We start from the raw sequence: 21,912 nt of genomic DNA, 5'->3' as shown, positions 1-21,912 counted from the left end.
TCCAGACAGATCAGTATTTCCTATCGGTGTGGATCCACTGCTGTCTCAAGACTTTCAGGGCTGAGAAATGAAGTGTTGACAGGCTTGACACATGCTTGGCACAGGCATGAAAATTCAAACGTCAACCAACTCCAAAGATTTCAGTCCAAACCCAAACCAAAGTGCAATAACTTTCTGTGAACCCAATTTCACAAGAAATTGAGCTATAGTGGTATTTTTCATCTGTTTTTGAGCCTGAATCTGGCCAAAAAATTTACATTTAATGATCAGCTTTTGGTCCCAGCCCAATCCGAACATGTTCCATCAGGTTAATTGGGCACACATGTGACCCAACATGGGAAAGCAGCTTTAAATCGCAAAACAGGGGTCAGTAAATTATTTTGTGTTTTTTTATGAATCCTCAAGAACATTTTGATCAGGCTTTTTTCTTCACACGTCACATGTCACATGTCACATGTCAAACCTTCTCATACCTTTCTTCTGGACACACACAACGCAACACTTACAAGAACAAAAATCCCTTTCCTTTCCCTTCGCTCTCACAGAAGTAAGTGTAATGTTGACGGAATGCATTACACCTCGCTAAGCATCGACATAAGGAAACGGAGTCCATCTGAGCGGAAAGGCCGAGACACCGACAACCCCCGCTGCGCTGGTCGTCCAGGTAAACACAGTTCCGGAGAATTCTTCTATTGGAGCGACTTCCATTAACTTAACCCAGCTGAGCGAGGCCTTCACCTGCGCACGAGACGAGCGCACCTCAATCTGATCTGAACAATAAGCAATAACCACTCCAGTCTGTGATGCCTCCACTTTTACAGGGAGAACTCCGGCTTAACGGCGTGGACTTGTTTGTTGAAATGATTGGATGGGTTTTTATTCAGAGCGCCAGCGAGCATTAAGGGCACTCAAAGAAAAACAAATTACTCTTTTATATGCCTCCACACACAGCGTATGTGTGTCTGTGTGTGTGCGTGTGCAGGTGTGTGTTTCGTGCTACAAGTGTGTGGGATGAAAACAAAGGCAAAATATAATCAGCGCCCATGCAATACTCCTGAGGGAGGAAGACGGAGAGGGAGACAAGGAAAGAGAAAAAGAGACTAAGAGAGGGAGAAAGAGAAAGACGAAGAGATGCAGAGAGAGAGAGAGAGAGAGAGAGAGAGAGAGAGAGAGAGAGAGAGAGAGAGAGAGAATGTTGATATACTGTATGTTCACAAACACATCCATGTTCTCCTGAAAGAGGAAGATGGACGGGGAGACAAGAAAAGAGAAAAAGAGACTAAGGCAGGAAGAAAGAGAAAGACAGAGACACATACACAGAGAGAGAGAGAGAGAAAGAGAGAGAAAGAGAAAGAGGGTCTAGCCTGTGTTATCACGCTGCACTGACCCAGTCTGCAGACAGGCCAAACCACACAATCACTTCCTCCATCAGCTTTTTAAATGGCTAGGTAGGAAACTGTGTGGTAAACAGAAAATAGAACGCAAATTGTTTTCCCCTCTTCATTTACTCGCCGAAGCATTCGAGGAACCCTGCGAGCGTTAACCTTGAGACCTTAAAAAGATAGCTGCCAAACTGCAAAATCATAGCAATATAAAACCAAAATGGTATGTTTGGCTGGAAAGAAACACTAAAACATGATAGAGAGCTACACACTATGCAGAGAATGAATAAAAAATGCAACTTTACGTGATCTCATGCAGCCGTCACTGATAAGGGTTGTGGAAGAGGTGTTGACATCGGTTGTGGAACAAATAGTCTGCATTACTTTTAACAAAGAACATTGTGATAAGGGCGTTTGTGACAAGCTGCTGTAATAATCAACATTTAGTTGGCGAGCAAAATTAACAGTTAATCTCAAGGCTAATTAATTTGGCAAAATAAGTGAGTTACACGGGCACGCAGCGCAGCTCTAGTGATTGAGCTTGATTCTGTCTAATTGAAAGCAACAGAGTGGTTGGAGATAGCTGCGGCGGGGCCCGGCGATCGCAGCTCTCGCCGCCAAGTGGATCATTTCAAAAAGAGGAATGACAGCTAATGTGCAACGCTGCAGTCCACAGTGTGGTGCGAGGGAGACAAAAGCAGTCAGCGACGGTTTGCTGCCAAGCACACAGGTATTATACAGGAAAAACGCCATGAAGACCGAAGATCCAGCAGTGAAGACAGATACATTCTGCCATGAAAAGGACGAAACCATTACAGCACACTGGTGTTATCAACCTATTTTCATTTCAGGCATTTAGCTAAATTGACCTACAATAGATGAGAAGTTAGGGGTTCAGTGTCTTGTCTCAGTGCCATGGAGGGTCGAAAGTCTGCAGGTTTTCACTCCAACCAAACACTACAGCAGCTGATGTCACTGATTAGTTCCTTCTCACTGGTTGAAGGTGTGCTAATCAGTGAAATCACCGGTGTAATGTTTGTTCATGTGCAATATGTCGTTATACCAATATATAATTATATTGTATACTACTGTTTGATGTTGTTTTATTGTCTTTTTAATGCCCTTAAATGTCTTTTTTTTATTAAATTATTGTTTTATTGTTGATTTTATTGTCTTTTCAATGCCCTTTAATGTCTTTTTATGCAATGATTGTTTTATTGTTGCTTTTATAGTCCTTCTAACGCAGGTGTAGTGCACCCAGCACTTTAATTTTCATGTGTATTTGCAGTATTTTTTAAAGGGAGAGAAGCAGGGCACACACTTTTCACTGCATTTAAATGTGCGGACTGTATTTTTTTAATGTACATTGCAATAAACTTCTTGAATTTGTTTATTATGTATCAAGTGTGTTGTTGCTGTGGTGACTGAATTTCCCTCTGGCATAAATTTTGACTATCTATTCATCCATCCATCCATCTATCTCAGTTGAGACTGCGAAATATAAACAATAAACCTACGATGCCACACTATCTGTTTGTGCGCTCTAAAGTTAATATTGCTGCTGTTTCACTCGGCAACATCTCTCTAAATGCAATATCCCCTAGCACTGAAAAAGGCCTTGGCTGTTTCCTCTCCATTCTGAAACACTACGAGGCCAGACATGGCCAGACACGGTGCTAGACCAATGTATTATAACCGTCTCCTCATTGCCAGTCCTGCCATCCTACCCGGCCATGTAAAAACACCTCATTTCCACCGGTAGGGCCGGCAGCGGCAGCGTGTTTGACAGAGAGATAATAGAGTTGCATCGTCTCGCTTTGCTGAGGCAGGGGAATCTCCGCGTCAAATGCAGCCAGAGTGAAAAGCTTGCATTTGCCCGGCATCTCATTTGTAAGTAAAAAAAAAAAAAAAAAGAAACAGATGGTGGAATGGAGGTGTCATTTTGTACTGAGGAGGAGGAGAAGAGAAGGAAGATAATGGGGCGGATGAAAGTGCGGTAACATTAGAAGTACAATTCTCTGTCTGTCAGACTTGCTTTTAAGAATGTCCTCTGTCTGCCATCTTGTAAAGAAGCACGTTAGCGACCCAGACAGAGGTGTAAATGCACAGCGCTAAGTAAAACTGGAGACAGCAACAGCAGCAAACATGACCCGCCCACACACATACTGTACATCTTCTCACCCTTCTGTCCTCTTTTAAAAAAACTTGCATCTACAGTATTTCCAGATAATAAGCCTTTGGTGCAGCTGTCACCTTTGTCATACGAGGTCAGCAGCAACAACAAAGGTTTCTCTCTTCTCTCGTTCACACACCACCTCCCTCTCCCTCAGTCTTCGCCTTCCCTCTTTCTCTGAAGCCAGTTGCTACTGTTGCCGTTGTTCGCTGCTGTTATTGTTGTTGTCAGTGCAGCCTTCGCGCAACAAGAGCAACGCTGCAGGTTGAGCAGCATCCAGAAACACACCAGTTCTCCCACAGCAGAGAGTAGGATCAGGGGTGGGGAGTGTTGGGAGCGTATGATCAGCCTGCAGGCGAAGGATTACAAAGAAGGGAATAGGAGGAGGGTGGGTATGGTAGTGTGGTGCTGATGTATAAAGTGGTGAAAAACAGTAGAATACTCTGTAGTGAGTTCATAAGTGAGAAATGCAGCAGTTTTCTTGAGGCACATGTCAAGGCAGACAGGAGGGAAAGACGGAGGACTTTAAGCTAGAGAGGAGTTTTCAGAGATGATACTGCACTAAGTTAGATGCGTTGGGCTTGGGGGATCAGTGGCCCATTTTGTCAGTAGGGGAAGAATTTCTAGCAGTGGCCCTGGCAGCAGACGTCTGGGCAGGTTTAGTTTTACATGTGACAAAGGCAGCAGCAGCCAAGGGATTGGGTGTTGACATTTAAAAAGGGATACGTGATTCTCTTGGTGGTGATTTTCGTGGAAGGAGACGAAATGACACTGAGATAGGAACAGGCCAAAACTACATAATAGGTAGAGGTGAAGCCTGGAGGAGGATTTCAAATCCCTGACCGGCTGGGATCTCGGTGTGGGAAGTTAATGAGAAATACCTTTGAGCTAAGCACTTAACCATCAGCTGTTCATTTTGAACTGTTCACTTGAGACTGTACTTCCATATGTGACAGTGTGTATTGTAATTTTCCTTCTCCCTGCTACTATTCCCCGGAGCCATTGCTGTAAATAAAAAATAATAATAAAAAATAAAATAAAAAATTGTGTATATTTAAGTTAAATAATAGTCAGCAGTAAAAGAAGAAGAATAAACAAACTAGGAAAAAATAATTTAGCAACAGAAAAACTCACTTTCAAGTCAGAGCTGAACTTTCAACACATCAACAACTATTAGTTTCTATCAAGTGTATTAGAGTGATGGGAACTCAGATAAGGCGCATAAACAAGAATGGAAGTTTGGCACAGTTAGTGCTAAAACAAGCTAGTCAATTATAGGAATGCCAAGTGATGTTAAAATTCAATGCACACTGGGCGGACTCCTCTCAAAGCGAGTGAGCACAACTATACACACACACACACAAACATACATACACAGCTCTAAAGTAAACTGTGAAAACTTTCCTCTCCTCTCGAATATCTTTCCTCATGACTGGCCACAATAGCGAGAAGGGAACAGTGTTTGACAGCCCTTAGAGAGCGTTGCCGCGCTCCTTCACAAACCAGCTCACATGGTAATCAACCCGGGGAGCAGGCCTTTGAAACACGAAACAAAAGAACGACAAAGTGCAGCTCTCGCCCTCTCTCTCTCTCTCTTTTTTCTCCCATGGATCCCGCCTTCTCCGTTCCTCCTACACTTCAACCAGAAAGATAAGATGGAGGAGGAGACAGTCAGATGTAAGTGGGAACTTGGATGATAGGTGAGATGGGACGAGTACAGATGGAATATGCAATGGAGACAAAAAGATATGCTGCGATGGTAGCAAGGAAGAAGAAAAGAAGTCTACAAGGAAGAAGAAAAGAAGTCTACAAGGAAGAAGAAAAGAAGTCAAGAAGGGAGGATCCACCATGCAGCTCAACCAAACAAAGTGAGCAGACACTATTGCAGCTTCACAATGGGCCCGCCGTCTGCGGGGAACCCTGTCAGACCTGCTGTGGAACAGTGGGGAACCTTATCATCACCGCCATCACATTCTTGGTGTCTTTATCCTCTTAGATATATAGCCAGATGTAAGGTTTATTTTTGTCTAAATGCCACCCAGACATGTTGGTAGAGGCCCTTAAATGTCATTGTGAAAAATCTGTCAAACTTTCTCTCTCTCTCTGCTCAACTTTACTTGGCGAGCTCTTATAAATGGAGATGAATTCATATCCCACCTCCGGAACAGGTTCCATGAATGTGTAAATATTCATAGCACTCTGATGAATAGTGACAATGTGCATGATAGTGAATTCAAAAGAAAACGGGGGTGAAAGGAATGCGAGTGAAGACCGTGGCTACGCGGAGGGACGGGCATACAAAGTTACCGTCAATTTACTCTCTCATATCTAGTGTATCAATTTCCATGACATTTCCACAGAGCTGTAAAACATCGGCTAAGCTTCATTAGAATGCAACCGGCATCCCCGTCTCCAAACCACCGCTCTTCTGTCTCCCAGTTTATCTGTCCCTCTCCTCTGATCCATTTTCTGGCTGTGCTGCAAGCCAGCACGGTTCTCGAGAAGAGGTGACCTTTTCCATTAACCGCCACTACAGAAAGCTCATTCAGAGCAGCGGGGAGCGCTCAGACACACACTCTTTGATGATTGATTGAAATCCTGCAAGGTCTGGATCACTTACGGTAAGGCAACACCAGAGCCGATACAGCCCAGCGCTGCATAGAAACCCTGTGTAAGAAAATCCTCCTGCAGAGGTGGGGAGTAAAGAGCAGAGCCGGGCGAGAGCGCGGGGAAACTGACAAATCTTATCATGACAAGGATCCTGACCGCCTACGGTCGATACTCCTACCTGACATCTGCCTCTCCTGCTCTGCGTCTTTATTTCTAATTCTCTCTCACTGCCTGTTTCCCGTGAAATCTCACCAACTCTCTCTTTCTTCAGCTCTCTTTCCGATTCACGCTCCTCTCCTCCGTCTCTCCCAGCAGCGTCTCAGTAAACTGTCCAAACTGCGTGGGCTTTTATGAGAGTCTCTACTGAGGAAATTGGTCTTAATTAGGCCTTGATGGCATTGGTTAACAGTGTGATTGCTGCATTAGTAGACACCCCTGCTGCATAAGCCGGCTCCACCTGAATGGCTTTCCGCGGAGTGAACTGTATCTGCCGTGTACACATCTGACTGTGAACCGCTGCTCCGTGTACAAACAGAACTAAATTGATGGTACATTGTGTACCGCCAAGGGTTCGGGTTCGGGTACATTATTAGTCCCGGCCACATCCGCTCCCCGATGCATCCTGCTGCATGACCCACCTGTTGAGTGAGAAGGGTGTCCTTCTTCTGCCCCGTCCCTTCCCTCCCTCCCTCCCGCCCCTCCCCCCCCCCCACCCCCACCCCGCCACGCTCCCCCCCCCCCCCCCCCCCCCATTCCTGGCGAGCGTGCCAGCAGCCAGACAGTGCCATCATTCAGCCGCTTCCTCCTCTGCTCGGCTAAACACTGGGGCTAAAGCGCAGACAGCAGCGAGATTGGGGAGGCACGCAACTCGCAGACACATGCCCTCACACACTCGGAGACAAAACGCCCACACGCTCCCACACGCTCCCACACACACACACACACACACACACACACACACACACAAACGCATACACATTTACCTCTCTTTTACACTAAATCTCTCTGTTTCACGCACTCAGTCTCGCACACACACACAGACAAATCTCCTGCGGCAAAGCCATGGCAGTGGGCCAGCACTCTCATTTGCATGGGGCAGAGCTGGTACCTTGATGGTGGCTTGTTAGGCAGGCCAACATAAATTTCATTAACCCTGGGGTTAACACACTCCGGGGTTCTGTTTTCCCTACCTTTCCTCTCCCCTTCCATCCGAGCCTCCCTTCATCCCTCTATCCCTACATCCCAATCTGTTATTCTTGCGCGCAGTGCTGAGGAGTCTAGCGAATGCACTGTGGCTGTGTGAATGTAATACGTCCTGGGGGGGAGGTATTTTAGAGCCATTATAAATTCTGTCCAATAGCGCTATGCATTCGCTGGACCACCGGCAAGAAAACAAAAAATGCTAAATTACCAAAGGGAGGATGAGAGCGCTTCTCATCTTAAGTGAGAGAGAGAGAGAGAGAGACAGAGAGACAAGTGAGTATGAGAAAGACACATGTTCCCAAATGCATTCATGTACATGAACATGAACAAATACGGCAATATGACAACATGACATGCAATTGTAAGTCCAAATGTGAGTGGGTGTGCATCTGTGTACGCACAAAAGGAGAGATAGAGGAAGAACTGTTTTCACTCAATCCTGCTGTTTGTCTCCACCACCCCCCCCCGACATCTGAGACACATTGAGGATGCTGTGTGAGTTCTTACGGGGACATCCTTCATCCTAGCAGTGGAATTACCAGGGGAGAGAGATTTACTGGGTTGGTCAGATAAGCTGTGGGCAGATTCATGGCTGAGCCTCCGACAGTCCCCGCCCCAGCTCCCCAGACACAGACCTACGATGGACCGACTGCCACATGTATACGCTTTTATGGCATTGCTCCTTAAATGAAATAAGACGCAGAAAACACTGCTTCAAATGAAATGACTGTTTCATATCAGAGGCAGTTTCTCTATATAGGTATTGTATTATCAAAACATTTATAAAAGCTTAGCAAAGACAAATGCTCAGATTATAAGATCAGAGCATGAAGTTTTATGGTCACAGCAGTGAAAACGTTGAGGTTTCTGCAGCAATAACTTCCATCTGGAAATGGAATTATACTAGAAATATGACTTATCAGAAACATACCAGCCACACTAGACCGGCCAAACAGTAAAACACTAAACAATACAAATCACAGCATTAGCGCAGGTACACTTTCATAATTCACGCCTTTCAGATTTTCCCCTGTGATGAAAAGCTTCTTTCCATTTTCATCTAATTCACACAGCTGTCCCAGGGTGATATACAAGGCACAGCATTCTTAAATGGAGGCAATCTTTAAAAGCTGCACCACCCAGCTGGGTTCACGCGTGTCCCTGGTTTAACATGCCCAAACCACTTAGCCGCTGCAGATTGCACCCACACTGGGCTCGGTGCTCCTGTAAGAGCAGCTGAATTCAACTCTGTCTGAAACACACCGAAGATACACAACATGACTGTCTTGGAAAATGCTTCTTACTGGGTATGTAGGTTCTTTCCTCTGTCTTTGTTGTCTTTGTATTTTTTTATTTTTTTTCCCATTAACATCTGTTCTGTTTCATCAAAGGTGCTGCAAAGCACAGAGTGGCTGAATTATTCACAAATCTGAAAAAGGTAATTGATGATACTCACCATTGCATGAATAAATAACGATGTGAGAAGGTGTGGTGTGTGTGTGTGTGTGTGTGTGTGTGTGTGTGTGTGTGTGTGTGTGTGTGTGTGTGTGTGTATGTGTGCGCTCTTACACACACCTAGGTGGTGTCCGTTACCGTTTTGCCGGCAGAGTGGTTCTGGCCGAGGTAAAGCTGACCGACCGTGAGAACCACGAGAGCTAAAATTAGGGAGAAGTGACATCGGAGGGCATGGTTACCATGACAGCAAGCCAGCCTGAGGGTGTTGCTGCCGAGATAGAACAACAAACCAAATCCAACTTGATACTGAACTGTAACTATACCCGAGTGTTTTTGTGTGTGTGTGTGTGTGTGTGTGTGTGTGTGTGTGTGTGTGTGTGTGTGTGCGCGCGCGTGTGTGTGTGTGTTTCATTAAGGCCTTCTTATCCTTCTCTCAAGAGGTATTACCATAAGACAATGACCCCACATCCACAAACATATATTGTACATCTCCCTTGTTATTTTTAGTCTCTCAGAGGATATTCAATGCACAGAACTGTGAACGCATCGGGCTTCATAAAGTGAGCTCCGGAACATCCCACCAACCCGACACTACGCGTTCCGCTCCCATATGTTGTCTCCCTGGGCAACCAAGCAGCCAATCTGTCGAGGCTCCTGAGACTTCCTCTCTCCGACTTCCTCCTCACCACTTTGGAGTGATCTCAAGCTAAATACTGGCTTATTTATCCTACATAATATTATGTGTATGTGTGCGTACACGACGGCATTATGTGCAGTATATATATGTGTGTGTGTGTGTGCGTGTGTGTGTGTGCCTCCACATGTGTAAGCATGGTTAATCAATAGAGGCCTGTATGCAGCAGCCAGCCTCCTCCTCCTCAGTAGACCTGTTGATGCAGGGAAACAGGGGGGCTGTTGTACAACTGGGTGGCCGCATAAATGTGGCTCTCATCTAATATGCACCGCAGTGCTGCCTGCCAACACACTTCCTCATTGAAATTCTGATTAAATAAGGCCAGTCCGGCCAGTGCGCAATCTGCAAACTATTTAATTACACCTTTTTGGCTTTTTCCCCATCATCAAAGCTACAAGAGCCGCCTTGGTTTTCCAGAAAATAAAAATAAATGCCATAAAGAAATGGTCCGCACACGGGGCCCCGTTTGAATTGTTCATTGTGCCGTGATTACACTTCCTAGACTGGCCCATTCATGGACAAGAGTGCCACGCAGACTGTGTAAATGATACAAAAGTGTATGCTTACATAGGCATGTGCACACAAAGCAAACAGAGATTGTTCTGTGATGTATGTTTGTATGTATGTGCCCAAAGATGATGTCAGTGAGGAAAAGCAGCCTCTCCACACATACAATTTCCTCTTCATAGAGGAAAGCATAGAGATGTTTTATAGTCTGGGAAGTAACTGCACATTTTAGAGACTGGAGAAACTCTGCAGTCTGCGCCCAGAGAGAGTCAAGTGTTTTAGTCCCTCGCCTCTGGAGCTACATGTGCGCCCTCACTGGCCTTCGACTGGATCCTGACAGCTTTCTCCCCTATCTGTTACCCTCTCTACTCTCTGTCTAAATAAAGAATAAAAATACTAAAAGGTGAGTGAACTGCCCACTCTCATCAGTCTATAGTACGACTCCATGGCGTACGTGGATTGAATAATTCAGTTGAAAACGATGGCCCATTTCAATACAGCCGTGGCTGCGTTACTGCTCTGAATGGTTAATGACCTGAGGACGCTTTTTATTTGATTGATTTCTTCAACCACCAATCATAGTGTGACGTTGTACTCTGGGTATCCGTCTATGTTATGAATCTATGTTAGGTGCCTGAGGTTTGTTTTTTTTGTTGGTTTGTTTATACAAAAAGAAGCATGTGCAATGTCATTCCTGGCAATGCTTCACAATAAAAAACATTTGAAACAATCATAGTGCGATATTACCAAGCACAGCTGTGAATTTTATCCGTCCTTGTAAGTAATGATGAGTTAATTAACCCTCTCTAACCGACTTTACTGCAAGTGTTTAAACTGATGCTAATCCTCCTTGAGTTACAGTAGTCATTATCACATCGACTGATGAGTTAGGAATGTCACGGCTCTTCTAGACCTAGCAAAGCCCTTTCAGCACCAGCATATAAATGTCACCGGCCAGGCAAGCAGACTAAGGAAACGTTCCCATTTACAGCGACATTGTGTGTGAAAATACTTACAAAAGGGGGAGGGAGGATTATTACAACGCACACACATTGGTACAAAGCAACTCCCACGTGAAGCCAGTGTTGTAGTGTTGGGTACTGTGAAGCTCCACTCCACTGAAGTACCTGCAGCTTGAGCGCTTTGCTCAAGGCCACTCTGACACTGGCTGTTGAGAGAGTTTCTCATTCACTGCCACACCCAGATTCTCATCAGCCAGTCCACAGAGTTGAACAAGAGACTTTCTGGTGAGAAGGCCTCCTCTCTAAGTTTCAGGCCACTGCTGCCTCGCTGTGTCGACCCAGGCAGCTGACAGGCGAGTGGACTGAGGTGAGCAGACTGCCACACAGACTGACAGACACACAGACTGTGCATCAAGTCATCTGCTGTAAACAGTCTCCCCCACGCATATCAAACGATTATTCACAATTAGACAGAGGCATTCTCAACGGGGCCCTTCATGCCAAGATGTTTATATTGCTCATACGTCTGCTGGTCATACGCCAATAAGACATTACCTCGTGGATGAACTATTCGCAGCAAGCTGTCTTACACTGGAGCTTGTTCGGGGAAGAAGGGAAGATGTGACCGGGATAAATCCAATTTAGTCCAAAATAGAGACAAGCGGAATGAAAATTCGACAAATTGTCATTTCATATTAGAATGAGAGAAGACCCGGGCCAAAAATGAAATTACATTATTTCTACCTGCCCAATCTCAGCACCAGGAATCAATAAAGATTCTTGCGTGGAGAGAATACTGCCAGCCTGATATGAATATTTACACACTTCATAGAGCCCCATTTTCAGTAATGGCTACATCTCACTTAGAAACCCTTGGTGCGAGAGGGGACATGTTATTCATAAGAGGTTAAGTGAGTTGACCTGCTCAAACGGCTGCTAAATGGAAGACAGTCAATTAGACACACAGCAAAGCACAGCACAGCACAGTACAACGGCTTCTTTCCTCGCCAGAAAGTAGCAGAGTCAAACAGACAAACTATTAGTGGAATTCTTAAAATGAGGAAGGGAGTAATAGCAAAAGAGAGACTTCTGTGATTTCAGAGAATGAAAGGGATTCTTCTGCTCTTGGCCACGTGAACACAAAATCAGCCGCTACATTGCTGACAGCACAATCACTAAGCCTGAAAGACAACACACTGCGAGCTGCTGATATCCAGTCACTCTACTTGTCCACGAGCATTGTGTTTGAGAATGGAAAGCAACATTTCTCTATAACGCACGGTCAGGTGGGAAGAGGGGAGTCGATACAGGAGGAGCACCGAAAGCAAATCAAAGAGTGGCGAGAAGAAGAAGACGAAAGGAGATGGAGAAGTGAAGCGCTGCCTGTCCTTCTCCAAGTCCACCTGTGTGTGTGTGTGTGTGTGTGTGTGTGTGTGTGTGTGTGTGAGTGAAACTCACGTCATCTCAACATACACACGTCGCCTTCCCTGAACATGTGGCAAGAGTGACAATACGAGACAAGACTGACTCACGCCATCATTTAGTCTAAACTGTGAACTGTTTTTCTCAGGAAATCCCAACATACACTAATAACTGAGCTGAAGTTACCAATGACAACAAGCCAATCTGGTTCAGGACTCTCATCATCAGCAAACTAAATCTAGTCTGGAGCTGGGAAAACCCCACGGCTGAGATCAGAGAGAACGAAATGATCCCTGTATGTGTATGTGTGTGTGTGTGTGTGTGTGTGTGTGTGTGTGTGTGTGTGTGCGCACGCGGTGTACTACACACTTCAAGGACGTCCTAATCGTTAGGTATCACTTTACAAAGACAGCTGCAGAAGACACAGTATACCATCGGCCCATGTTAAAGCTGTAGTAGGTGATGGTACCATAATATCAGTCAATAGCGTTATCAATGTTTTCTATTCAAAGTCGTCGTTCCTGTAACTCCCTGCGTCGGCCTCTGTCGTTCCCGGGCCGGTCCTGCTGCGAGCCGGGGGACAAACACAATCGAGCCTTCCCCAATATGAGGCTTACCACAGCAGCAGCAGCAGGTGGTGATGTGTCCCCACCCCACACACACACACACACACACACACACACACACACACACACTCACACACTTTCCACGTACGACTGGCATCTCATGACCTCTGAAGCCACCTTCATGAATAACCCTTTGATTATTAATGTGCACTAGGCTTCCTGGCTGTCGACCCAGCTGGAGAACGCGGCGCCTTACTGAGCCTAGAGAAGGAAACTATTGTTAATTTATGAGACGCGCTGCCTCTCTGTGTTACTTCATCTCATGGTGGATCTGGTGCTACCCATCACACTAACCAGCCAGGGCATGAGGGGGTGAAAAAACATATTTATGTGAAAGTCAGTGGGACAGTTGTTATGGGGGATCCACCTCATCAATGTGTAGTACTGTAATATTCCTATAGGGACTTAGTGTATCTGTAGTGTGTATTCAGTGGTGGGTTTACAGTGACCTTATCACGCTTTATGGCATTTTTTATTTCCTATGGTAACACTATAATATTCCTACAGGGACTTGCAGTGTATCTGTGATACTCGGTGGTGAGTTTATAGCAGCCTTATTATGCTTGATGGCATTTTTCATCTCCTATGTTATCACAATAATATTCCTATAATATTCCTATAGGGAGTTGTTGTGCATCCATGGTATTCAGTGGTGAGTTTATAGTGACCTTATCCTACTTTAAGGTAACCTATTTTTATTTCCTATGGTATCAGTAGAATATCCAATAGAGACTATTGCTGTGATGGTTGTATACTACCTTTCTAAAATGTATTATAGAATATAGCTAGTTCTTTCTCATGAGGGCTTTTTGACAACCATCAGTGATCATGTGAAAGCAGCATTCCCACAGGACGGCCTACCTTTGCCGTAGTTGAAGTGGAGCTTGATGGTCTTGCCCTGGTTGATGTGCAGGTAGGTGAACCACACGGCGGAGGTGAACAGCACCAGCAGCAGCAGGAGCTTGAACTGCTTCCGGATCTTCTTCACGGGGAAGCGCAGCATCCTGGCTCCAACATCCTCCGGTAGCCACACCGTAGAAAGTAAAACCGGGGCCGGAAAGTAGTAGTTGGGGAGTAGTTGTAGGAGGGGGAGGGGGGGTTCGGATGTAGAAACGGACTGCCGCTCCAATCAGACTGATGGCATCCCGGGCAGACCGACGACCCTGCAGCTCGCTTGGAAACGCGGAGTGTTACTACTGCGTTAAAGCGCGCCCCGTTCCTTTGGATCCATGGTCTGACAGCAGTGCCAAACTAGCCGTATCCTCAGATGTGGGTCCAACTACCTCTGTGGCAGTCATTGCAGCCCCGGCTCTCTGTTTCCCTGGGAATAGTGCGGCTTGTAAACAGGCTTTCCTCCTTGTGCTTCCAGCCGGCGGGGCAGGGAAAGGGCTGCAGATCAAAAGCCGTTAAGTTCAGTTAAGAGTGTGACCGAGGGAACAAAATAGCAGTCCGGCGATAATCTACACAAATCCCCTCTAGCTCAAGCCTTTGCTGACACCGCGACGCTGATTATTTTATCGGCTACTCAAGGATCATCCCCTACCGGGGTTTAGCGCAAAGTATCAAAGATCTAGGAGAGAAATTTAGTTCCCATGTAGAGACCCGATCGCACCGAGCATCTCCACAGAGCCACAGCCTGTGCCACAACACTGGAGGATCCGTTCGCGCGTCATGGCAACGTCGGTCCTAGTGGAAAATAGAAAGACAGCTATCCTGCAGAAATGACAGATTTCTTGGTCTTAATTTTCTTAATCTTTCCAAATGAGAACAGCTGAATTTTCAGAAGGGCCTGCCATTAAAAATACCACAGGCTAGTGCCGGTGAAACCTTTGAGAGACACTGCAGAAGAAGTGCCAATAAAGGCAACCTGATCGGGGGAGGTTCAATTGGCAATCAACCAAATGTCACAACCCCTGCGCTCCATCAATTGTTAAACACAGCTGAAACCGGGATACTGGCGTCCAATCGACGGGTAACGGATTTAGTTGGAGCGCGTTTTTATTTAAGTCCCGGGAGAGGAGGGGCGATCAGCTGTCATCCTCATACTCGGGCTGGTTTAAAGCCCCCAGAGGAGTAAATGTTAAACCGATGTGAATCACTAACTGCGAATGCTCCATGGTGGGTACGGGCGTAAAAAAAAGGGAGGTTTGATAGAACCTGTTCAAATGTTTCTGTCCGATGTGAGGTCCAGGGAAGGCTGTCCTGGCTCTCGGGTGTCCATGTGCTCCTATGCTGCTCCGTTATCTCACAGCAGGTGCATTTTACCCAATTCTTCCAAAGTACCTGCGTTGTCCGAGTCCACCGAGCGTGCGTAAAAAACGTAAGCAAAACCCCGCTGAAGAATCGCATCCACATTAAACTAATAAATAGTGTTATATGGTGCTAGCGGCGATGCACTGCCCGTGTTGTTATTCTATCATGAGCTTTTTTTCCCATTAAAACGCCGCAATAGCATCGCCCGACCCGCTTGTCACAGTGCGCACCGTGTAAAAACAGATGGAAATCTCCAAGAAAGGTGTCACAGGAAAACCAGCAGCAGCCTGTGATATAAAATGGTTTTGTTTTGCTACAATGAAACACATAAAGGTATCTCCTTGCACGGCAAAGCTCTGTACGCCCATCAATTGAGCATCTTAACGGTGCTGAGCAACCTAACTTGAGAGGAGGGTAGGTGACAGGTCTGGCATCCAATCATAATCCTCCGTTCAGAGGAGGCGGGACGACGACGTTGGCCCTCACCGTTGCTTGGTCCTAATTATACTGACCATAAAATATGGTAGTACTAGTATGATCCAGCATCAAATAGTTTAACATACGGACTAAAACTTGTTAATCTCTCCTACTTTGTCTTTTTTTCTGAATACAAAGCCTGTAACCCCATGCTCAGCAAATAACCAATGATTTGTCTTTTTTTAGAGAATGAAAAAATACAACCCGAAGAATTAAATTAGATGTTATTAAACATAGCCAGCGTGCAATTTAATGAAACATCGTACAACGGAATAGTCGTTTTCTTATTTTATTTATTTCATACACAAAGCAAATCCAACGTGCTTCACATAAAATACAACAAATACATAATTTGTCAAGTAAAATTAAATATTAAAAAAGAGAGACAGAAAGAAAGATAAAATCGGGAGCCTAAGGATAAAAATCACAACGACCAACTCATAAAATGACATATTGAAAAGAAAGAAAGAAAGAAATAGCCTGGTAAATAAATAGTAATGAACATAACAACACCTGTTATAACACGAACACGACTAATGATGAGTGAGGTGAATCGGGAGATGGGGGTAGGATAATTTTTTTTGATAATTCAAGTTCAATCTGATATTTAGAAGATATGATATAAAGTAATGACTTATTTTTGGATTGGTGACTGAAATAACATTATTGAAATTGAGGTTGCAATTCATGACATTACTCGTTTAATAGGAAAAGTAACAACGTTACTATAATGCGTTACTGAGTTACTCATTACCACCCAACACTGTCCATTACACAGCCTGCTGTCTATCGGAGGCATTACCGACACCTTCAGACGCACTGGGGATGCGCGCTTGGCTGCCGCCTTCTGGTAAAACAGAAAAGAGCAACAGTCACATTAACTGAGCCAGTAGAATCCGTTACTAACCACACACTGTACAATCAAGGGTGGTAATGTTCAAACCTTGTGTGTACACTATGCATCTCCATGTGGAGGAATAAAGAGCTTAATTGCATTTATGTTCTGTTTATGCCCCCATTATAAATGATTAGCTGTGGCTATGGAGGCCACTACTGTCTCCCAGTTGTACTGTTTCTTCCAGAGTACACAGGTTTCTATTCACATTTCCAGTGGTAGCGCACAGACAACTACAGGTAGCTTAGATAATTACTCATGTTATAACCCACTGATTATTGAAGCCAAGTAATAGCAATTCATTTTCAGATATAAGAACTTAGTACCTCTTGATTAGAATTTATTGAAAATCAAATGCAGGAGAACAGAAAACATTAAAAGGAATGTGTAAATGAAGTAAAAAACAAACAAACAAAAAAAAAAACATCAGAAGCTTTTTAACATCAACCTGAGAAAAACACATAATATTTTTTCATGTGCTGCTGTCACTTTAGACGGACACAATGTATAGAACATTATGGTTCATCCGCAGCTTAAGTACATGTCCAATCAACTATAAGCATCTATGGCAGGCTGCTGATGCCATTATAAATCTAGATAAAGGATCAAAGGACATGAAACCTGGCCTATAAGAATATGACCTCGATTTAGTTTGTCCCAGCTGTGTTTTCCGAATCAGTCAGGCCACAAACCGTAATCCCCTGTCTCCGTGGATTAATAATGTAATCTTCAGGGCAAACACTGAACGTAAATGAAATGCTTAGGTATTCATCTGGGCACTATTGAAATGAATCACCAGTGAATGACCTGAGACAAATGCCGTTCACGCTGAAACAAAAACTTCATCGCTTTCACCTTGCATGTGCTGTTGCAGGAACAACTGCTGGTATTTCATCATGCGTACTGGTTTGGAAAGTCATCCAAAGTGGGTAATCATTTTGGTTCCTGTAGTGCAGTTCTTTTGTTTTTTTTGTACTTGGCTGCAGGACGATATCCTGGGCCTTTTGGGGTCCTGATTCATTTCCTCCTTACGTTTGATCATCTGCCTTTTATTTCAAGACAAACAAGCCTCTCCTCTATCCGGCGTACCCAATATTCTGTCTGCTCCTCTCTGTTTCTGTTTCATCCGAGGGTGGGCAAGCATCCAGCGCACAGCGGGGGACCAACAGGCTTTTAACTCACATTAAAGGTAGAAAGGAGGTTTGCACACTGTGTACGGCTCCATTTTATTGGTGAGCAGTACAAGCAGAGGGTGGAAATTGACTCAGAGTAAACTTTTATATTATATGAGGCACTTTCAAATAAAGGCATGCCTTTCTCTGGCTTTTTACGACTTTCTTGTCGAACACATTTCGTATTCCCCTTGTCCCTCCTTTATAGCCCCCTCCCCACTACCACTACCACCTTTTTTACAATCTCTACCCTTCTATACTCATGTTGTTTTTTCCCTCTCAGCCTCCTGCCTCTCTCTCTCTCTCTTGCCTGTGGAGACATTTGGCATCTGGGTTACAACCTCCAGGGATCTCTGTGGATGGATGAATCCAGGAGGAGGCGGGTGTGCAGCGGAGTGATATGGAAAGAGAGGGTGCTCGCCGTGTAGGGGGGCTGATACAGGTAGAAGAGCCGCTGTCTCTGGAGGTATTATGGAGGCCAGGCCCACAGGGAGGAGTGTGTGCCCAGCTGGCTGTGACAGGTGCCACAGCGCGGCTCTGAGGTTGCCATATCACTGAGCACGGCCGAGGGGGAAAGGCACCGCTAGGGAGTCGGTATGCGGAGAGCATCCGTTCGGCTCAGAGTGTGACGGTGTTTGCATTTTGAGCGGAGGAGATGTCACGCAGACAAGCATGAGAGGAAAAACTGCCCTTCCTGTCGAGGCTGCCGCAGCTAGTGGTCTTAATCAGGGATTCGCAATGATTCAAGACCTCTGGGGAAGATCAAGTCGGTCTCCAGCGTTTTTCAGATTTCTCTCCTTTTTCTTTTTCTAATCTAACATCTGTTCTCCTGCCTGTCTGTCGCTGTCTATCTCTGCCTGTCTGTCTGTCTCTATCTCCCTCTGTCTCCCTCTCTTTCCTCCAACCTGCCTTTTTCCTGGGCAGCACAGCAGCTCACAGGCTTTGATGAGAGGTCTGAGCTGAAATGTCACAGGGATTAAGGGGTTTTGCCTCCTGCATCCTGCTGGATCAGTTCTGGCTGCCCTCTGTGCCGGTGCTTCCTCCTCACCAAACAGGTGCAGAGTGGCATTTCTTTCTGCTCCTCTGTGTCCTATTGAATTACCTTCTGGGGAAATAACACTGCTCCGTGTTTACAGATGACTAAGGAGGGGAACGGGGGATGAGGGGAGAGGGAGGGAGGAGACGAGATGAGGGGAGAGGAGAGGAGGAGTGGAGAGGAGGAGAGGTGATTGGAGATGAGCAGGGATGAGGGGAGAGGAGATGATACTGGAGGGAAGAGGAGGAAATGGGGAAATGTGGTTCCTCCATTTGAGTTTAATAGGGATATTGCTCTTTATTAGCATAGCACAGTACTGTATATAAACACCCATCCATTAACAAATACACAAACTGACAGATAGGTAAATATACACCAATGTTGAACCAGTTGAAAAAAAAATGTAATTTTCATAATTTAGATGTTTTTGGTTGTAGAGAAAAATCATTGCAATAATTCCTACTTACAGCTTCTTAAAACCCCCTCACACACACACACACACACACACACACACGCACACACACTAACAAATACAAACGCATACACTCATCTGCAGCTGTTTCCTCCAAATCCGGTCAGACAGATTTGAAAATTAGACGTCTCCAGAGATGTGCAGCGCAGCAGAAGGAGCGTTTAACATCAGATACAGCATTTTGCAGTACTTCATTTGGAGTGTATCTAAACAATGTCAAAGCCTTGAACACACCAAACCACATTCCCCAGTCCGGCTTGACCTTTTCCCCCGAGAGCCGCAGCTACTGGAACGCTGCCTGCCGTTCCACAAAGATCTCTTCGCCGCTGCGTTGTGCTGTAGAGGATTCCTGAATTACACTCACCCTCTAAACTGCATTCCCATCTGAACAGGTGATGCATCTAAACGCAGCAACAGTAAAAATAGCTCTGCTGCCAGTGTTACATTAGCTGTGACCATGAAATCATTGGCTTCTTTAGTTTCAAAGCATTTCTTCTGAGGACACTGTAACACAGAAGCGTGGAATATCAAAAGACACTATAAGTCTGTGATTTTTGTTGACAATTCTCTGGCTCCTCTCTCAAAGCGCAGATTGTATATATCACGAAGCCATTGCAAAAGCTCCAACAACTGAGACTAAAGTGACTATTGTAGCGATAGCGTCTGTCTTTCATCAAGACTGAATATCCATGCCTGGCCTCTTTTTCAGATTCAATGGTGACAGAAGAAGAGCAGTGGCAGAAAATAAAATCCATCCAATTCATTCATTATGTTTTGGGCTGTGAGGATGAATGCGCTCAGAGAGAAATCTAGGTCATTTCTCCATCATTAGTATGCCAGCCAGGTGTAGCGCAAAGAGGATTAGAGGGAAGTAATGCCAATGGGGCTCTCTATGTCTCTCTCTCTTTCTTTCTCTCCATCTCTCTCTCTCTCTCTATCTCCATCTCTCTCTCTCCATCTCTCTCTCTCTCTCTCTCTCTCTCTCTCTCTCTCTGCAGAGAAACAATCACACTTAAGTGCTCCCTGCCGTCACCTCCAAGACGATATCCATTGAAATGACAAGTAGCCCAGTCTAGACTTGTGACAAAACGGTCATTTATTACTCATCTCCAAGGATGAGCTTGTCTCAAGTCCATTAAATAATGAATATTTCCTGAATTTCAATCTTGTGCCTCTATGAGAAGGGCCAGCTGGTCAGTTAACAGGTACATGAATGGCTGAACCCTTTGCCCCTGTCTACTCCACCCAATAACACTGTTTAAAGAGGAGCTTCTGTTCCTCACTTCAGTTGAAGGTGGTAGTGCTGTTCCAATGCTATCTATTTCTGGGTTCCAAACTGTGACTCAAAACAAACAAAATCTCCTTTCTGAACCATGATACAACTTTGATGTTGTTACTCACAGAACAAAACCTAAACTAAAAAGAGAGTCTTGTTTGAAATATTGACAAAATGAACTCACCAGGGTGTCTGTGTACCCACAAACCGAGGAGGGAGTATTGAACCAGAATGAGAGGTGGGTTTGGGTTCGGCAAAAATATCATGACTGACTGCTAGCAAATATAGAAGCTGTCTGTGTAATACAAAGATAGAAAACATAGCGCAGCCACATGGCCACTCTTTGTTGTCTGTTGTATTATGGGTATACTTTCAATTAAGGGAATGTGTATTTTCAACCATATGCTGTTCACAGACTTTCATGGGCCTAGTTTGTCATCATAGTGTTTTCACTAATCAGCTGTTGGCACTCCAATTTAGATCTGTATACAACTAAACAGCAATCCCTGATAAACCATTGCAACTCTATTAAAAGAGTGGAGAGGGCAGATATTCTTTAAAGCTACAGTAAGCAACTTTTTGGAAGTAATGTTAGCAATGTAAGTCTCATCTTCCTCCCCCAACACTTGTCAATCATCTTGATAAGCTGTCTACTTTGAAACGGCATTGACCCTGAGGCTGATGTAACCAGCATCCATAAAGCCACCACAGGTGTTGAAGACGCAGATAACAAATATAGGCAATCTGCAATTTTTTAAAAAGTAATGCGGCTGTTCACTGTGGTGTTGAATGGGTCTTGTCTGCTGCATGTTTAGCTTTGCTGTGCTTTCTTTTCTTGCTGCTTTTCACCATTGTTGTTGCTGTTATGACTTGACCTATGTGCCTGCGCTGTGGCTGCTAGCCTCACCTTGATAGCCACAACCCAGCAAACTGCTGGCCACACCCACAGCAACTGGTGTATACCCTAAAATGTTCCAAACAACACTGAAAAACCAATTTCAGGCAAACAGCGGGGTTAAGGCAGGTACGCACAGGGTCACAGACCGACACAGACTGTTAATGCATGATTTATTTATAGTTTTTTTTAATGTCACAAAAATAGCATATTGCAGCTTTAATGTTACATTGAGACACATAGGGAGATGTACCTCACAGGCAGAGGCTGCTAGAACCGCTCCATCACCACATGCTCCTTGGAGAGCTGTGATGTTTTAACATGCTGGCCTGAGATGGCCCACAGTGGCCAAATCTAACTGGCCTGCGGGAGATATTAGGATGATCTATTGGTCCAACCCAG

The 21,912-nt window shown here is 44.9% G+C and overlaps 1 protein-coding gene across 1 annotated transcript in view; it reads right to left on the bottom strand.

Annotated features, from left to right (window-relative positions):
- The window catches only part of b4galnt4a (beta-1,4-N-acetyl-galactosaminyl transferase 4a), a 125,611-nt gene extending 111,574 nt beyond the window's left edge, over window positions 1-14,037 (bottom strand). The window contains exon 1 of the mRNA XM_071545171.1: window positions 13,896-14,037. Within this exon, the coding sequence (XP_071401272.1) occupies window positions 13,896-14,037 (142 nt within the window). The remainder of the gene's footprint in view (window positions 1-13,895) is intronic.
- Between the last annotated feature and the right edge of the window lie 7,875 nt (window positions 14,038-21,912).

The sequence above is a fragment of the Centroberyx affinis genome, unplaced genomic scaffold (assembly GCF_046629955.1).
Source record: "Centroberyx affinis isolate AG114_WGS23_722 - 3 ecotype Tasmania unplaced genomic scaffold, CSIRO-AGI_Caff_v1 ptg004786l_1, whole genome shotgun sequence".
Taxonomy (NCBI): Eukaryota; Metazoa; Chordata; class Actinopteri; order Beryciformes; family Berycidae; genus Centroberyx; species Centroberyx affinis.
This window is presented reverse-complemented; position numbering and strand designations above follow the sequence as displayed.